Source organism: Panicum virgatum, chromosome 6K (assembly GCF_016808335.1).
Source record: "Panicum virgatum strain AP13 chromosome 6K, P.virgatum_v5, whole genome shotgun sequence".
Lineage (NCBI taxonomy): Eukaryota > Viridiplantae > Streptophyta > Magnoliopsida > Poales > Poaceae > Panicum > Panicum virgatum.
Window position 1 is genome coordinate 38,322,307 of NC_053141.1, and position 16,070 is coordinate 38,338,376.

Sequence of the window (16,070 nt, forward strand, 5' to 3'; positions counted from 1 at the left end):
AGTTGGCGGCCTGGCCGTCGGCTGCCGGGCTGAAGGTCCGAGCGCCGTGCGCGCCGAGTGGACCGGGCCGAATTATCGCCCGGTCCGCTTGAACAGTGTAAGATTTAATTGGTTTTTTCTATTTTTTCAGAAGCTTTTTCAATAGTATTTTGTATGAATTTGTTTATAGTTTGATCTCTATTCAATTTTACACCAACGTGTATGTTGTTTAGAGCTAAAAGTTCACAGTATTGCTTCTGAAAATAGAAATTTTCTACATGTTTCCGCTGCAAAGTCATTACAGTTCACTATTTTTTGAAATTTTCAGCGGGGATGAACTTGATGGGATTCATCAATTACATCCCAACTCTAAAAGAAGACAACTATGGCGAATGGATCAAGAAAGTTGATCTTGCTTTCGTCTGTGGAGAGGTGGATGAGATAATCACCACTCCAAAGCCCACTGAGCCACCAGCTCCAGTGAGAGGGGAATCTGACACTGATGCTGAGTGGCAGGAAAAGGAAAGGGACTATGCTCCTTTAAAGATGGCCTATGATCTCCAAAAGATAAAGTGGAATAAAAGAATGCCAACAAGAAATGTGTGGCAGTGATAAAGAACAAAATTGATCCTAACATTTTGGGTTCAATTGGAGAGTGTGATTCAGCTGCAGAGTACCTTGAAAAGATAAAGAACTAGTTTACTGGTTCTTCAAAGACTTATGCCACACAGATCATAGAGCAGTTGGTCACAAAGAGGTACTATGGCAATAATGGTACTATAAGAGATCATATCATGGGGATGTGCGCCTTGAATTCCAAGCTCAAACCAATGAACTTGGATCTCAAGGAAGAGTTTATGGTGCACTTGGTATTCGCCTCTCTGCCAAAAGAGTTTGCAACGTTCGTTGTAAACTATAACTCATAGCCAGAGAAGTGGAATATGGAAAAAGCAATTGCCATGTGTGCACAAGAGGAAGATAGACTCAAGAAACAGAATGGTGGGTCTATCAATTTTGTGCATAACAACAAGAAAAGGCCTTTCCATGCTGCTTCTTCCCCTAGGTCCAAAGACAAAGCTCCTATGCCACAGAAGTATCAGCAACAGTGTCCTCCAGCTCAAGATGAGTGCTTCCACTGCCATGACAAGGGGCATCGTAAAGCAGATTGTCCCAGCTACTTAAAGATGATAATGGCAAAGAATGGTGAGAATGTAATTTCATTTGTTAATGAATCCCTGTATATACAGTTTTCTAAATCTACTTGGTGGATTGATTCTGGTGCAACTGTGCATGTTGCAAATTCTTTACAGGGATTCTGTTCGACAAGGACTACGCTAAGAAGCGAAAGACACATTAAAGTCGCAAACGGAGTACAAGCAGATGTGGAAGTTGTTGGCAATGTCTCCCTCGAGCTAGTTAATGGTTTCATGCTTGTATTAAAAGATGTTTTATTTGTTCCTTCGCTTCAAAGAAACTTGATCAGTGTACCACGCTTAGACACAGATGGTTTTGGTTGTCATTTTGCGAATGGCAAATGTGAACGATGGTTTGATAATAATTGTATTGGTGATGCTTTCCTTTACAATGACCTTTATTTATTATCTATGCGTGATAAAGTACATTCTGTATGTGATGTGAATGTAAATGAATCCTTGTCAGAGAAAGAAACAAAGAAAAGAAAGAGAACTCAAGATAATTCATCGAAATTATGGCACTGTCGTTTAGGCCATATTTCGAGGGGGAGAATTGAAAGATTAGTGAAGAGTGAAATTCTTCCTCAGCTAGAGTTCTCTGATCTTGAACAATGCGTTGAATGCATTAAAGAAAAATTTGTAAAGCAAATTAAAAAGGGTGCCAAACGAAGTGCAGGAACATTAGAAATAATCCACACTGATATATGTGGCCCGTTTCCTGTGAAAAGTATGGATGGCCATGATTTGTTCATAACATTCACAGACGATTACTCCCGCTATGGTTACATTTATCCAATTAAAGAAAGATCTGAGGCATTGGATAAATTTAAAATATTCAAAGCTGAGGTTGAAAATCAGCTTGACAAAACAATTAAAATAGTAAGATCAGACCGTGGAGGGGAGTACTACGGTCGACATACCCCTTATGGACAAGTTCCTGGACCTTTTGCAAGATTTTTACAGGAAAATGGTATAGTTGCCCAATATTCCACACCGGGCGAGCCTCAGCAAAACGGAGTAGCTGAAAGGCACAACCGTACACTGATGGATATGGTGCGCAGTATGATGAGTTATTCCACACTGCCATTGAGTCTGTGGATGGAGGCGTTAAAAACCGCCATCTATATTCTCAACAGAGTGCCAAGCAAATCGGTACCCAAAACACCGTATGAGCTATGGACAAGAAGAGAACCCTCACTGACTCACCTTCGGGTCTGGGGGAGCCCATCTGAGGCTAAAGTGTTTAATCCAAGTATTGGAAAATTGGATCCCAAAACTATAAGCTGTCATTTCATCAGTTATCCTGAAAAGTCGAACGGTTTTCGTTTCTACTGCCCAGACAGACATACAAAGTTTGTAGAAACGAGACATGCTGTCTTTCTAGAAAATGAAATGATCATGGGGAGCATGGTACCTAGAGAAATTGACCTTGAGGAGAAGCGGGTGTATGTGCCTACTCCTATGATTCAAGAGCCATTTTTCTCATTACCTGTTGATGTTGCACCAAAAGTTCATGAAATAGTGACGCCAGTACCTTCTTCGATTGTTGCTGCGCCAACTATTCCAGATATTACGGTGTCAACACCTGTCGCAACTCCACCCATACCAACAGTGAGCGAAGGTTTGGAACCTGTCATCCAGGAACCGCCTGAACCCGCGGTTGGACATGAGGAGGAGGAGCTACATCCCCCTATGGAAAATGTGCCAGAAGTTGAGGCACAAAATGTGCCACAAGCAGTGTCCCTTAGAAGGTCACAAAGAGAAAGAAGGTCGGCTATTTCTAGCGACTATGAAGTTTATAATACAGAAGAAGTCTATATGGAGGGTGATCCCACTTCATATGAAGAAGCCATGAGAAGTGTTCACTCATCTAAATGGCTGGAAGCTATGAAGGATGAGATGAAATCAATGAGTTCCAATGGTGTTTGGGACTTAGAGGAAATTCCTAAAGGAGCCAAAATAGTAGGTTGTAAATGGGTTTACAAAATAAAACATGACTCCAAAGGGAATGTAGAAAGGTTCAAAGCACGACTCGTGGCAAAAGGCTTTACGCAAAGAGAAGGGATAGACTATAACGAAACCTTTTCTCCGGTTTCGTGTAAAGATTCCTTCAGGATTATAATGGCATTGGTGGCACATTATGACTTAGAATTACATCAGATGGATGTAAAGACGGCGTTTCTTAATGGGGATCTGTATGAAAATGTTTACATGGATCAACTGAAAGGTTTTGTCGTGAAAGGAAAAGAACATATGGGATGTCGCTTAAAGAAATCCATTTACGGATTAAAGCAAGCCTCCAGGCAGTGGTATTTAAAGTTTGATGAAACCATAAGGAAATTTGGATTTAAAGAAAATGAGGAGGATAATTGCATTTATGCAAAGTTCAGAAGTGGAAAATTTATTTTCCTGATCCTGTATGTGGATGATATTCTACTTGCTAGTAGCAATGTTGGTCTGCTACTGGAGACAAAGAAATTCTTGTCCTCAAACTTTGATATGAAAGATCTCGGTGAAGCTTCATTTGTTTTGGGAATTGAAATTCACCGAAATAGAACAAAGGGGGTATTAGGACTGTCACAAAAGGCATACTTAGAAAAGGTTCTAAAGAAGTACAGTATGAATATGTGCAAGCCTTCACCTGCTCCAATAGTCAAGGGCGATAGATTTGGGAAATTTCAATGTCCCAGGAACCAGTATGAGATCGATCAAATGAAAGCGGTTCCATATGCTTCAGCTGTTGGAAGCCTACAGTATGCTCAAGTTTGTACACGCCCTGACTTAGCATTTGTTACCGGGATACTTGGCAGATATCAAAGTAATCCAGGACAGGCACACTGGATCATGGTAAAGAAAACTTTACGTTATGTGCAAGGCACAAAAGGCCTTATGCTAACATACAGAAAATCCGATTCCCTAGAGATAGAAGGGTACTCAGATGCGGATTTTGCGGGGGATATTGATGACCGAAAGTCCACGTCCGGTTATGTGTTCACACTCGCAGGGGGAGCTATATCGTGGAAAAGATCCAAACAAAGCGTCACTGCATCATCGACGATGTACGCTGAATTTGACGCATGTTATGAGGCCTCGGGGCAGGTTGAATGGTTAAAGAAATTTATACCTGGTTTGAGAGTGGTAGACAGCATTCAAAGACCACTCAGAATGTACTGCGACAATGAACCAGCAGTGTTTTATGCTCACAACAATAAGTCAAGTGGTGCTACCAAACACATTGACATAAAGTTTTATGTTGTGAATGAGAAAATCCAGAATCACTCTATTACACTCGAGCATATAAGCACAAAGAAAATGCTTGCGGATCCGCTCACTAAAGGCTTATCACCCAATGTGTTCATGGAACACATAGCCGGCATGGGTTTAAGGGAGAGCCTGTGATTTCTGGAGAATAAAAGGGCCCAAAAGATAAAGAATTTGTTTCAAAACAGTGATGTCTGTGGTAGCTGTTGAGTCTATCGGTCTTGGACTGTGACGATAAAGCATGCTCTATTCACTAATCTGTGATGGAACAATTAAAGGAAAAAGTTTCAAGTTAAAGTATAAAGTTAAAGTAAAAAGTGAGATCAAGGGGGGAGAATGTTGGATTGATCTCCTTATTAGGCCCTTAATCCGCGCCCTGATCGGGGGCACCCAACCCTTAATGGTTGGTGAGCCCCCGCTGTACAGCGCCAAAATAAAGAGTGAGGGGCCGGGGCACTGGTAACGAGGTTCACCGCGCCGCCTACACCCTCACCCACAGAAACCATAAGCCGATCTACTAGGGGGCGCTGGAGCAGCGGGAAGTTCCACCATCGTCGCCGCCAGCTCCGTCACGCCGTCGCTGCCACCGTCCTCGACACCGTCGCGCCGGCATCGACCTCGCTGCGTCACTTGTCGCCGCCTTTGAGCGGATCTTCATCAACGAACCCGAGATGGCTAGCTCAAGCTCTTCTGCAGGCGTTGAAGGTCCTATCTCTCTCCCGCTCTCTCTCTCTCTGTGTGTTCTTGTGTAGATCTAGAGACTCTTGTACTTGATGTAAAGAAAAGAAGGTTGAAACCTCAGTGATCCGTGCACTAGTGTGATCCTAAAGCTAACAGCAGCTTGCCGCGCTGCCGGAACCACCACCATCTGCCACGCTCACGCCGGAGATGCCAACCCTAACCCTAACCCTAACCCAGTTGTCGCCAAGGTCATCCTCTCCCTCGATCCCCTCCGCGACGACGACGCGCCTAGCCAGGCAAGCCTCCTCCTGCTCCCCCCACCTCGCCTCGCTGTGTTCTGGTGTTCTGTGTATTGCATTTCGGTCGATATATTCGTGCTTGATCTGTACTTCAATGTAAACGAACTGTGGGGACGGATGGGATTGTTGAATCTAGCATGCCTTCAAGTTATCCAATATTATTCGTGGAGGTTCAGCGGATTGAAGTTGAAGTATGTCCTACGGGCTATATGATTTTGGAAAAAGTTCAAATTACTACCTCCAGGTATATGGTAGGTCCAAATAACTCCCTAAACAATTAAATGGTTTACTTAACCCCCTCTTTTCCCTAAACCAGATCAAAACAAACCTTTTATACATACTTGAAACCGGTTTTGCTGATTAGGTGGAATGAGAAACCTGGTTTGCTAACTAGGATGGACACGTCAGTAGCCCAACGTGGCTGGCTGGCAGCTATGTTTATGTTCATATCACCCCCTGCCTATATAGAATATTTGTGTCTCTTCTCATTTCTATCTTGTTCGACGATGCCCAGCTCCGCAGCAAGGCACCGGCACCCTTCTGCTTGATCCAAAACCTCTGTAATAGCAGCCTTGCCATGGGTGGCATCTGGCTCTTGCCTTGCGGCCACTTGCTGCTCGGCGCACGGCTGGAAGAAACGTAGAAGATTGAAACACTGAATTTTTGAAAGCAATAATGCAGCTCTGAAATGTTCAAAGTGACAATGTACCACTGAATTAAACCAACATATCCAAGTAACTAATCAAGAGTAAAGTACATTGGGCTACCAGCTAGCAATTATTACATCGAAATATAAGGAATGCTGGCATATTGCAGAGCATGTTACTGCCTGGAAGTTTTTTTTCTTTTGCTTGGCAGCAGCTAGTTTCTTTTTGTTGCTCACGGTACTGTTGAGGCTGCTTTGGGAAGGCATATTAGCTGACACATCTTGAGTGTTGAGTGGTTTTACTGCATTATTTCTGAATGTTTTTTTGTGGCTTACTGCAGTCCAATAACTAGAACAAAAAATTCAGTTAACAACACTTGAATAATGATTAATTGTATAGCAAAAGAATAAGAAATGTTACTTGCCTCTTTTCCTTTCTCCATGATGTTTCTCTTCTTTGATTTAGACTTTGGTCCACATGTTCTACTATTGTGACCTGGTTGATGACACTTACTGCAGTTACCTCTCGAGCCTACCCTAGTGGATTTTGTGGCCTTTTTTGCTTCACTAGGTTCCCTTCTTCTTTGCTTTCTTGGCCTACCTGGCATCTTCACATAGGCTGGAGGCTTAGGCTTGCGGGGATCTCTTGGCCACTGTTGCATTCCCTCCATTGGCATCATGCCCAGGCTATTGGATAAATCTGGTTATATGCATCCCGACCTAGAGCACATAACAGCTCACCGTTGCAAGCTCCCTTGAAGAAGCATCCATATACTCCAATTACTTTCCTACATCCAGCTTGGAAACCTTTTTTGCAAGCATCAAAGCATACATAAATCCTCTGAAAAACTGGGTCAATATACTCTGGATCCAAATACACGGCAACCGTGCTCCCTGGATTGCTTCTAAGTATTTCTGCTTGGTACTCAAATATCTTTGCGTACTCTCCTCTAATGACTCATATATCCTTCTGATCACAATGGCCTTTGCTCTCTTGACCTTCGATAGCGACACATCTACACCCATGTCAAGCAAAATAGTCACCTTGATGTTCTGAAGCTTCCATGATGGGTTTGCCTTAATGATATATGCTCGTACTTATCAGCTATTCTTACTCCAGTGACTAATCTATTGTCCTTTCTTTTGGGACAAATGTGTTCATTATTGAATGTCTTGACCTGAAATCTATCACTGTTTGTCTTGTTAGAGGCAAATATGAACCAAGGGCAGCCCTTCCATGAACATTTCTCTCTAATCCTGTCTTTATCATCTTTAGGAAAACTCAAGTGTCTTTGAGTAGCCAACCCATACTTGATCAAGGCTTGCTTAAATTGCACCCAGCCACTGAAAGTCATGCCAACACAAAAGTTTGGAATAACAGCTTCACTGTCATACCTTATAAACCTACTTTTCCTTCTGAGTTCAATGAGTAACCATCAAAATCAAATTCGCACCCAAAGTGAAATCTTACTGGCAGTACCTCCAGAGGGCACATATCCCCTGTCTAGAATTGTAAAAAGCAAGGTTTATAAGCATAAGATTTTTTTTTCCAGAAAAAAGTGAAATCATACTTCAGTACTCCTTGCCACTAACTTGAGTACTAATTATCCCCACAACCAGTAATATCCATCTACACGTCACTACACATCATTTGCACAAACGAAGGGTCCTGCTCCAATTTCTCTCTCAACTCACGACAACATCGACAGTTTCTACCTGTGCTACGAAGACACGTTGTCGGCTGCTATGTCACAAATACACGTTCCAACGGATCCAAATCCCCAGCCGCAAGTGCAAATTAATATGTCATATTTGCATCACACGAGGGAGATTGGGAACATACCTGCTGCCAGTTTTCGTTTGTGTTGATGAACTTGTCCACTGTATCATTCACCTAATTGATCTGATTGTGTCACGCAGAAACTTAAGGCGAGGGCTGGCGGCCGGCGGGCGAAATAAAATTGACGAGCGAGAGAAACGAAAGACATGGGAGGGCCTGTTTTGGATCTAAAGATACTTGCCATATATGACTGCCACGGTGTCAGTCCTAGTCATCAAAAACCGGCCAAGTCAGCAAAACTGGTTTTAGTTTGTGTAAAAGGTGTGTTTTGAACTGGTTTAGGGAAAAGAGGGGGTTAAGTAAACCATATAATTGTTTAGGGGGTCATTTGAACCTACCATATACTTGGAGGTAGTAATTTGGACTTTTTCCTATGATTTTAGAGTTATCAGTCCCCAGAGATGATATTTTAACTGATGAACATGTCAATTTGTTTGTTTTTTCAATCGATCGGAGAGCTTTTGATTTTCTTTCTCAGAACAATCGGGAATCTATGTCTTTGGATAGTTGGAATTTTGTTCTCCATATTCACGTAGAAATTGATTACTCCGTATCAATTTATATGCCTACGGAGGTGGGTCAGAAGAAAAGTTGAGATTCATGCAGCTCGTGTCTTAGTGTAAAGAGACAGAAGAAATCTATACGCTATCGTTCAGGAGTGTGCCCCAGTTATTCCAGTCACTATAAGACAACTTTGCTCGATAAAAATGTTTTAGATCTTTATATGCTATATCTAGCACTTATGGTACCTATGTTTCTTACGTGCTGTCAACGACACAACAGATCAAGATGGAGATGGCACAAGGGTGCAGCGGCAATACACCAAAGAGTTACTCTCTGAATATGTACAGTGATTCTGTGCCAATGTGCATTTTTTCCGAGTCTAACCAAGATTCGAGCCAGCTGTATTTAATTAACTTTCTTCACGATGTTTCCATGTATTATCTATCTTCGCTTGTGCAAATTTTCATATAGACAATGTTGTCAACACTAACTGTGTGCATGAGTGAAAGTTGTTGTCACACTGTATGCTTCTTTTCTTATTCTTTTATCTGCTGATGCATAGGTTGAGTCTCGAAGAAAGGCTGTTGCCGGTAAATTCAAAGAAGAAATTGTGCCTGCTCACACAAAGGTAATGCGGCTTAGTTTATCTTCTGAAATAGTTATGTTAAATGTTGAAGAATCGGATCAAATCTAAAGTTGAAATATTTTGTTTCTTTTTGTTATGATGACACAATCATCACCTTATGAAGATTGTGGATCCAAAAATTTATGAGGAAAAGGAAATCATTGTCTCAGAATATGATAGAATCTGATCTGGTACTTCACTGGCGGTCCTTGCACCTCAAACCAGCATTTTTGAAGGATGGCATCAGCTTGTAAGTAAAAGTGAAATAAAATTGTGTGCCAATGTTTATTAGTTGTATTCGGGATGTTCCTATGAAGAAGGGTCTTCCAGTTCTTGGCGTCTTTAGGTTCACTTTTACATTTGACTTATAGGCGTGTAATTATGATTGGTGGTTTGTGCTAAAGCCTTGGAATGAGTGCAATTATTTGATCTGAACTATTGAAAACTCTGTGGTTCCGTAAGGTAAGAGCTACCCTGGTGGTTGTCGTTTCCTTTTCTCTTCTTTTTGCAGCCCTTCTTTTTCTGCTATCCTCATCTTTAGATTGAAGTAGTGAAATTATTGTTCATCTTTGCTTGAAATCAGGAGAGTTTGGAAGTGGATCAAAACAGTTTGATGGCCCGGAGGATGGACTGGAAACTTTTTTCTCGTTGAATTCGAATGGTTGATTCTCTAGACAGTATGCACTTGTGTTTCTGGAGATTACACTCTGTGGAGAATATTTCTGAAGCTGAACATGTAACTGCATTATGTGATGTTGTCTCTCAAAAAAAAAGTACATTCTGTTATGTTACTATCTGTTAGCACTATTATCAACCAAAGTTGATAGTTCCATTGAAATGAGAAGGGTGCATGTGCAAGTCGGTAGCAAATGCATGGGCATTAACATTAACATTTGCACTTCTACCTCGACTTGTACACGCCATCCTCGCCACCAGTGCCCTGTCCTAGTCAGCAGCACCTGTGGCCCTAGACATCGTCATCCTTGCCACCGGCTGTATCGAAGCGTGCCGGTTCCCCAAACTCTGAACCCTCATCTCTCAACCCCGTAGTGTAAGTCGGATTGCTTGTTTGGTTTAATTCGGGTGTGTGTAGTGCACCCAAAAGACGATCGCGGAGTCATGTCTTCTTTCTTTCTCCCTCAGCTGGGGAATTTTCTGGTCTTGTTTTGTTGTTTGTGCTTCATGTTGGGTATTGATGAATTTTGACGCGGCCATGGCACCAAACTTGACCACGGCGATCTAGGACTTCCATGGCATCCAAGGCGTTTGACGCGACCACGGCGTGCGACCAAGACACCGGACGTGACCACGGCGATGCCACTGGTCGCGATCACTTATAGCACGACCATGGCTCGCCGCTGGCCCTGATGGATCAACGTCTTCCACCTTGGAGATATAACGACCCTACCCAGATAGGGTGTTCGTTCTAATATAAAAGGGTTGTAGGAGTTCATGAAGACGGTGAGTGCCACAACATTCTGTTTGCAAATTTCTAATCAAAATGTACCTATGAACTCTTCCGCAGATGATGAACTAAGAAACATAAGGCGACACAAAGATAGAGATCGCTATGCAAAGATGCCATTAGATAAGAAGGCAGAACTTGATGCAAGGAAAAGGGAAAACTATCATCGAAGGAAGGTGTAGAAGCAATCAGGACATTCGTTTGTCAAGTTGACGTGTATGTACATGGTTTGTTAAAACACACTACACCCCAATTGAATATGGGACTAGAAATTGTTCTCATATTATTTACTGGTGTGCAGATTGGGGAAAATGATTCTCATGACCGGCTTCATTCCATTATTCGTATACAAGGAACATTCGCACCAACAGCAAAACTCCTATGGCCAACACAAATATCACAGAAATGGGTATTCCTAACTAGTTATATGCGTGTACAAGTTGTATTCCATGCGATCTTTTTATGTAATCCTAGAGGCTTGGTTTTTATGGTAATGACTGAAGAAATTGGTATGGTCTCTACTGTATTGACAAGAAAAATAGGGAAAATCAGAAAATAATGCCTACGTGGATGGATTTGATTGGCTCCAAATACTCATGTAAACTCCCTTTGGTTATTCTATCGCACAACAAATGAAGCTTTTTAGCAGTAGTTTGATGCAATCCAATCATTTTTAAATAATTATACGCTGGCCTGGGTGCTAGATTGAAAATATGGGTAGTTTTATGATTTTATCCTTCCTCTGCTTGGCCTCCACTCTTACCCGATCAAATTGTGATATAATTTTTTATTATTCAATTGGTTCTTATTTATTTGTGTTACTAACTGTTTTTTCATAACTCTAAGCGGTGGTATCAATTCGTTTGTTAGATTAGATTAGATTCAATTGGATTGCTATGAAATTAATAAATATTTTTTAAATTTTTAGTATGTGTTCGATTCAATTCAATTATTTTTAATATAATTGTTTTTCAAAACAATTATTAATAAGAAATACTCTGTCCATTTCAAATTATAATTTGTTTAACTTTTTTTACCTCAAGTTTGACCACTCTTTTTATTTAAAAATTTGTGCAAAATAACACTTCTTTTGTTGTAGTTTTCTTTATTAATACAAGTTCTTCAAGAATCTCTAATACTACTAAAGCAAACAATTATTCATTGTTCCATCAATAGAAGTACTAATCAGAATCCAGATGATCTTATGTTGAGTTAAGGATCCGAGACCGTTTAGAATTAGCATTTGACAAGTAAAATAGAAAAATCAACACATTATGTTATTATTATAAATTATATTTGGTACGTAATATATACATTTTTTATATGCTAATCAATATATGTATATGGCTTCCCGTAGCAACGCACGGGCATATTTAGTAGTAACTTAAATTTGACTATGTTTCCATAATTTTTTGAATAAGACAAGTGGTCAAATGTAGACGCTATTTTTCTATTTCCAATGTATTTGCATTAATTAAGGATCTTGGGAACAATAAACAATATTGTATCTGTAATAAACAATATTTCAACAACAGCGGCTATAATTAATTAGGTTAATTAGGGCACCAAGATCATTTCTCACTACTAATATTGTATCTGTAATTTTCTTATTGAAACAGTCTTTGTGGGCAGGACCGAGTATTTTGAGTAATAAGGGTCTTGTTTGGGGACTATGACGAAGTTGCTTAAATGGACTGAACTCCCCCACCTGCTATAATGTAGGGATCCGAATATCTAGACCAAAGATTAATGTACCCCATATTTCTAGTATCCAGTTTTTTTAAATATCTATATCCATAATCTATATCGAGACTGGATTCTCGCGAGGGCCGTTGTGTCGCGAGGAAGGTCCAAGAGAGAACCACGACTGGGAGGATGGTCCGGCTCGTGGCGTCAACTGGGATCGTGGCGGAAGGGAGCGACAAGAAGGCGAGGCGCGGCATGTCGCAGGAACGCCGATCGTGCTGGGCCGACGGTTACGCACCAGAGGCGGATTAGCGCGAGGATCAGTTAAATGGAAAACACGGATTTTTTTTCCAAAGAAAAGTAAAAAGGAGATATACTTTTTTAAGTAGAAAAAAAAGGAGATATACTTTGGGAACCAGCAGCAGGCCTATTGCACTCCTCGATCCTTCCCATTGAATGGAAGTCGTCACCAGGGGAAAGACCGGAATGCCCCGCTAGAAATCCCAACAGGCAAGAACCCTAGAGATCCCAAACCGCTTGGCCGCATCTGATCCGCGTCGCGGAGGCGGCGATGAGCTCCTCCGGTTATTACCTGCGGAAAAGAAAGCGGCGCGGCGACCCTCCGCCTCCCACGGGCGGAATGGCGGGAGCCGAGGGAGCGCAGCCGCAGCCGCAGCCGCAGTACCACCCCTGCAGCATCTGCATGGAGCCCATGGCGCCCGCCGCGGCGCACCGCGGGGGCGCCGCCTGCGCGCACGCCTTCTGCCGCGCGTGCCTGTCCGGACACGTCCGCGCCAAGCTCGAGTCGGGTGGCGGCGGGGGTGCCGTGGTGCGGTGCCCCGACGCGTCCTGCGCGGCCGCGCTCGACCCGGAGCTCTGCCGCGCGGCGCTCCCGCCCGAGCTCTTCGAGCGGTGGTGCCGCGCGCTCTGCGAGTCGCTCTTCCTCGGCGCGCGCCGCACCTACTGCCCGTTCCCGGACTGCTCCGAGATGATGGTGGCGGACGACGGCGGCGGCGGCGGCGGAGAGGAGTGCGTCACCCAGTCCGAGTGCCAGGGCTGCCGCCGGCTCTTCTGCGCGCGGTGCGGGGTGCCGTGGCACGCCGGCGTGTCCTGCGAGGAGTTCGCGCGCCTCGGCGAGGGGGAGCGCGCAAGGGAGGACCTGCTGCTCGTGGAGGCCGCCCGCGAGGGCAACTGGAAGCGCTGCCCGCGCTGCAGGTTCTACGTCGAGAAATCCAGCGGATGCCTGCACATTACCTGCAGGTAAAAAGAAAATGAAAATGCCTCTTTTTTCGCAGTGCGAAAAACCAAACCAAACTGATTGTCGTTGTTGCAACTTCGATCACCTTGATTCAATTGTGCAGGTGTGGGTTTGAATTCTGCTATGGATGCTGTAAGCCATGGGCACTGATACATGACGACTGTCCTGGGGCATGAAACAGGTTGGGATCATGCTACTTAGTGTACTTTATCTGGTTTTCCATTAGAACCTTGAATCGTGTACTTTGTCTCTTGCTCTGATCTAGAGGATGCTGTCCATCTGGATTTTGTTTGACCTTAATTGAGTAGTAATGTGCAGTTATTGCTTAGTATGCCTTGCTCTGATTTCGGCTAAGTATGTAGCACTTACAATTCTGTGACATGTTACGTGTGTAATCAAATTATCTGAACAAAATCATCGCATGCTAATTCAAATAGCTATTCTTGTTCAGTAATGCAATGAGAAATTATTGAGACACGAAAATTCTTCTTTTTTGGTGCTTTGTGCCTGTGCTGTGTGATGGGAACATTTCCATTTCAGAGATCGTATTTTTGTTTTCTGTTTTTTGAACTGGAAACAGAGAACTAGAGTTGGGGTGTAGTGCTATGTCACTGCTGCATGACTTTTACTGTGGGCCTAGGGTGTTTAACTGTTTGATATATGTCTACTTGTTGCCTTGTTGGTGTGGGCCTGTTTTCAGTATTTGGTTCTATATTGGACTAAGCAGTAGTGTTCAGTTAGTCGGTGGGTTTGTATGAGCATTGCCTTTGTTGGGAAAGGTAACTTGTGCTGTACACAAACAACTTTATGCATAAACTTGGTCTTCTTTGAGTCAAACAGCTTAAACTGAATTACTGACGCTATTCAAATTTTGTGTAAATTAGTCTTGCATAGAACTACTGATGAGCTACAGAGGCTTGTTGTTTTGTACTTCTCTTTTGGTACCTTATTGTCAGCCATATCCTCGTTTCTGTTATCCTTACTGAATTTGAGACTTAGTGCTTGACAGATAAATTTGACAGAAATTTGTGTAGAATTGTTCGTTTGTTTAGTGGTGATTTTCAGAACATCTGGTGCTAATTGCTCTATCATGGTAGTCCTTATTTTCATTACTTCATTCTCGGATTTACTACAAATTCACTCTTTATTCCTTTATTCTTTTAAGCTGAGAATTTGGGAAATATGCTCCTGTGCATATAATATTGTGTCTGTTTCCTTTCACGTTGCTATGTTTCCTTTCAGGTGCTAGTCTTGTGCACCGTCACATTGCAAAGTTTGGAAATGGAAAAAATACAAAAAACATTTCTACCCATTTCAGTTGTCTTCTTCTAGCACTTCCACCTCGTTTACAAAAGTAGCTAGTGATAATGCCCCATTGCTGCTTTCTGTATATTGTGATTGACCACATGGCACCATGCCATTAGCCCATTACACCCCCAATAAGTTAGTTGTCACTTGAGGAAAATAGTGTAATGAGAAGGGTTAATATCTTGCTTGGACATTAGAAATGTATAAGATCTTCATGAATCTTGATGTTGGTCCCACATGCTCTGAGGCTTGCTTTTGTTATGTTTGAGATGAAGACTAGGCTTTAAGATGGGTCCCACTAAAAAAATCTCCCCATGGCCACATGTGGCCCCACCATGGTGACAGCAGGCCTTCCTATGGTAACACGGGCAAACATCCCTGCTATGGTCTCATGTGTTTATTCCTTGACAACGGCTCTCAAACTTTATTTAGGCTAGTCATGTGTATTTCATTTAAAGCTGGTGCTTGTTATGCATACGGTCCACTTTGATAATGCCAACTTATCCTTAAGATCCCTGCTTTTCACACGCTACTGTCTACTGGTGCCCTATATGTTTTGTGCAATACTGCTTTTATATTTAAGCATAAGGAGTAAGCTTACAATGCAGAGAATTAACAAATGTAGCACTAGTATTTTGTTGTACATTATAGTTGATAGGAGACGATTGATTCAACTGCAGGTCTGGCTTCACTTCTGCTGTGGCTCTGCCGCTCCGGCAAGCACTGGGAGCTGAATGCATGACGGCGGTTTCAGAATGAAGTAGGTACGAATGTTACTGTCAGTAGGGTTTCTCTGAACTCTCATGTGAACCATGAAGAGTCTGATGGCCTCCTCTAGAGAATGTTGGAAGGTTCTTCTGTATGTGGTTGGTCTTAATGAACCTTCATTGCAACTATATGGGTGCCAGGCGTCTTTCTTTAATTTAAGCTAAGCTTGACAGTGCTTGAAATTTGCAATGCATTACAAATATGGGGAATTACGTTGACAAAACTATTCCATTGGAGTCTAACTGTCTTATGTTTGATAATGACATTAGGAGTTATATAGGTTTGTTATCAACTGAACAGAATGACGCTAGAAGAAAGTGCAGAAAGCATTGCAAATCAATCTGATACCCTGATTTGTGATATAAGTTATCAAGGAGGTCGATTTGATGACAACACGTGACAGCATCTTTTATGGTTGGAACTGTTGAATTTGCAATTTCAACTGGAAACCGACCAATTAGAATGAGACCATGAAGTTGGCCCTTTCTTCGCCATTGTTTTTTTACGAATACTGTTGCCATTGTGCATAATTTCCATTGCTGCTTTGCACCGCACGC

At 42.4% G+C, this 16,070-nt stretch overlaps 1 protein-coding gene across 1 annotated transcript; it reads left to right on the plus strand.

The window, feature by feature from the left end:
* Positions 1 to 12,697: 12,697 nt before the first annotated feature.
* Positions 12,698 to 15,739, plus strand: LOC120712526 (probable E3 ubiquitin-protein ligase ARI8). Its single transcript, XM_039998327.1, has 3 exons — positions 12,698 to 13,439; positions 13,541 to 13,618; positions 15,426 to 15,739. The coding sequence occupies exons 1-2, from the start codon at positions 12,751 to 12,753 to the stop codon at positions 13,611 to 13,613; spliced, it is 762 nt and encodes a 253-aa protein (XP_039854261.1). The 5' UTR covers positions 12,698 to 12,750; the 3' UTR covers positions 13,614 to 13,618; positions 15,426 to 15,739.
* The last annotated feature ends 331 nt before the right edge of the window (positions 15,740 to 16,070 follow it).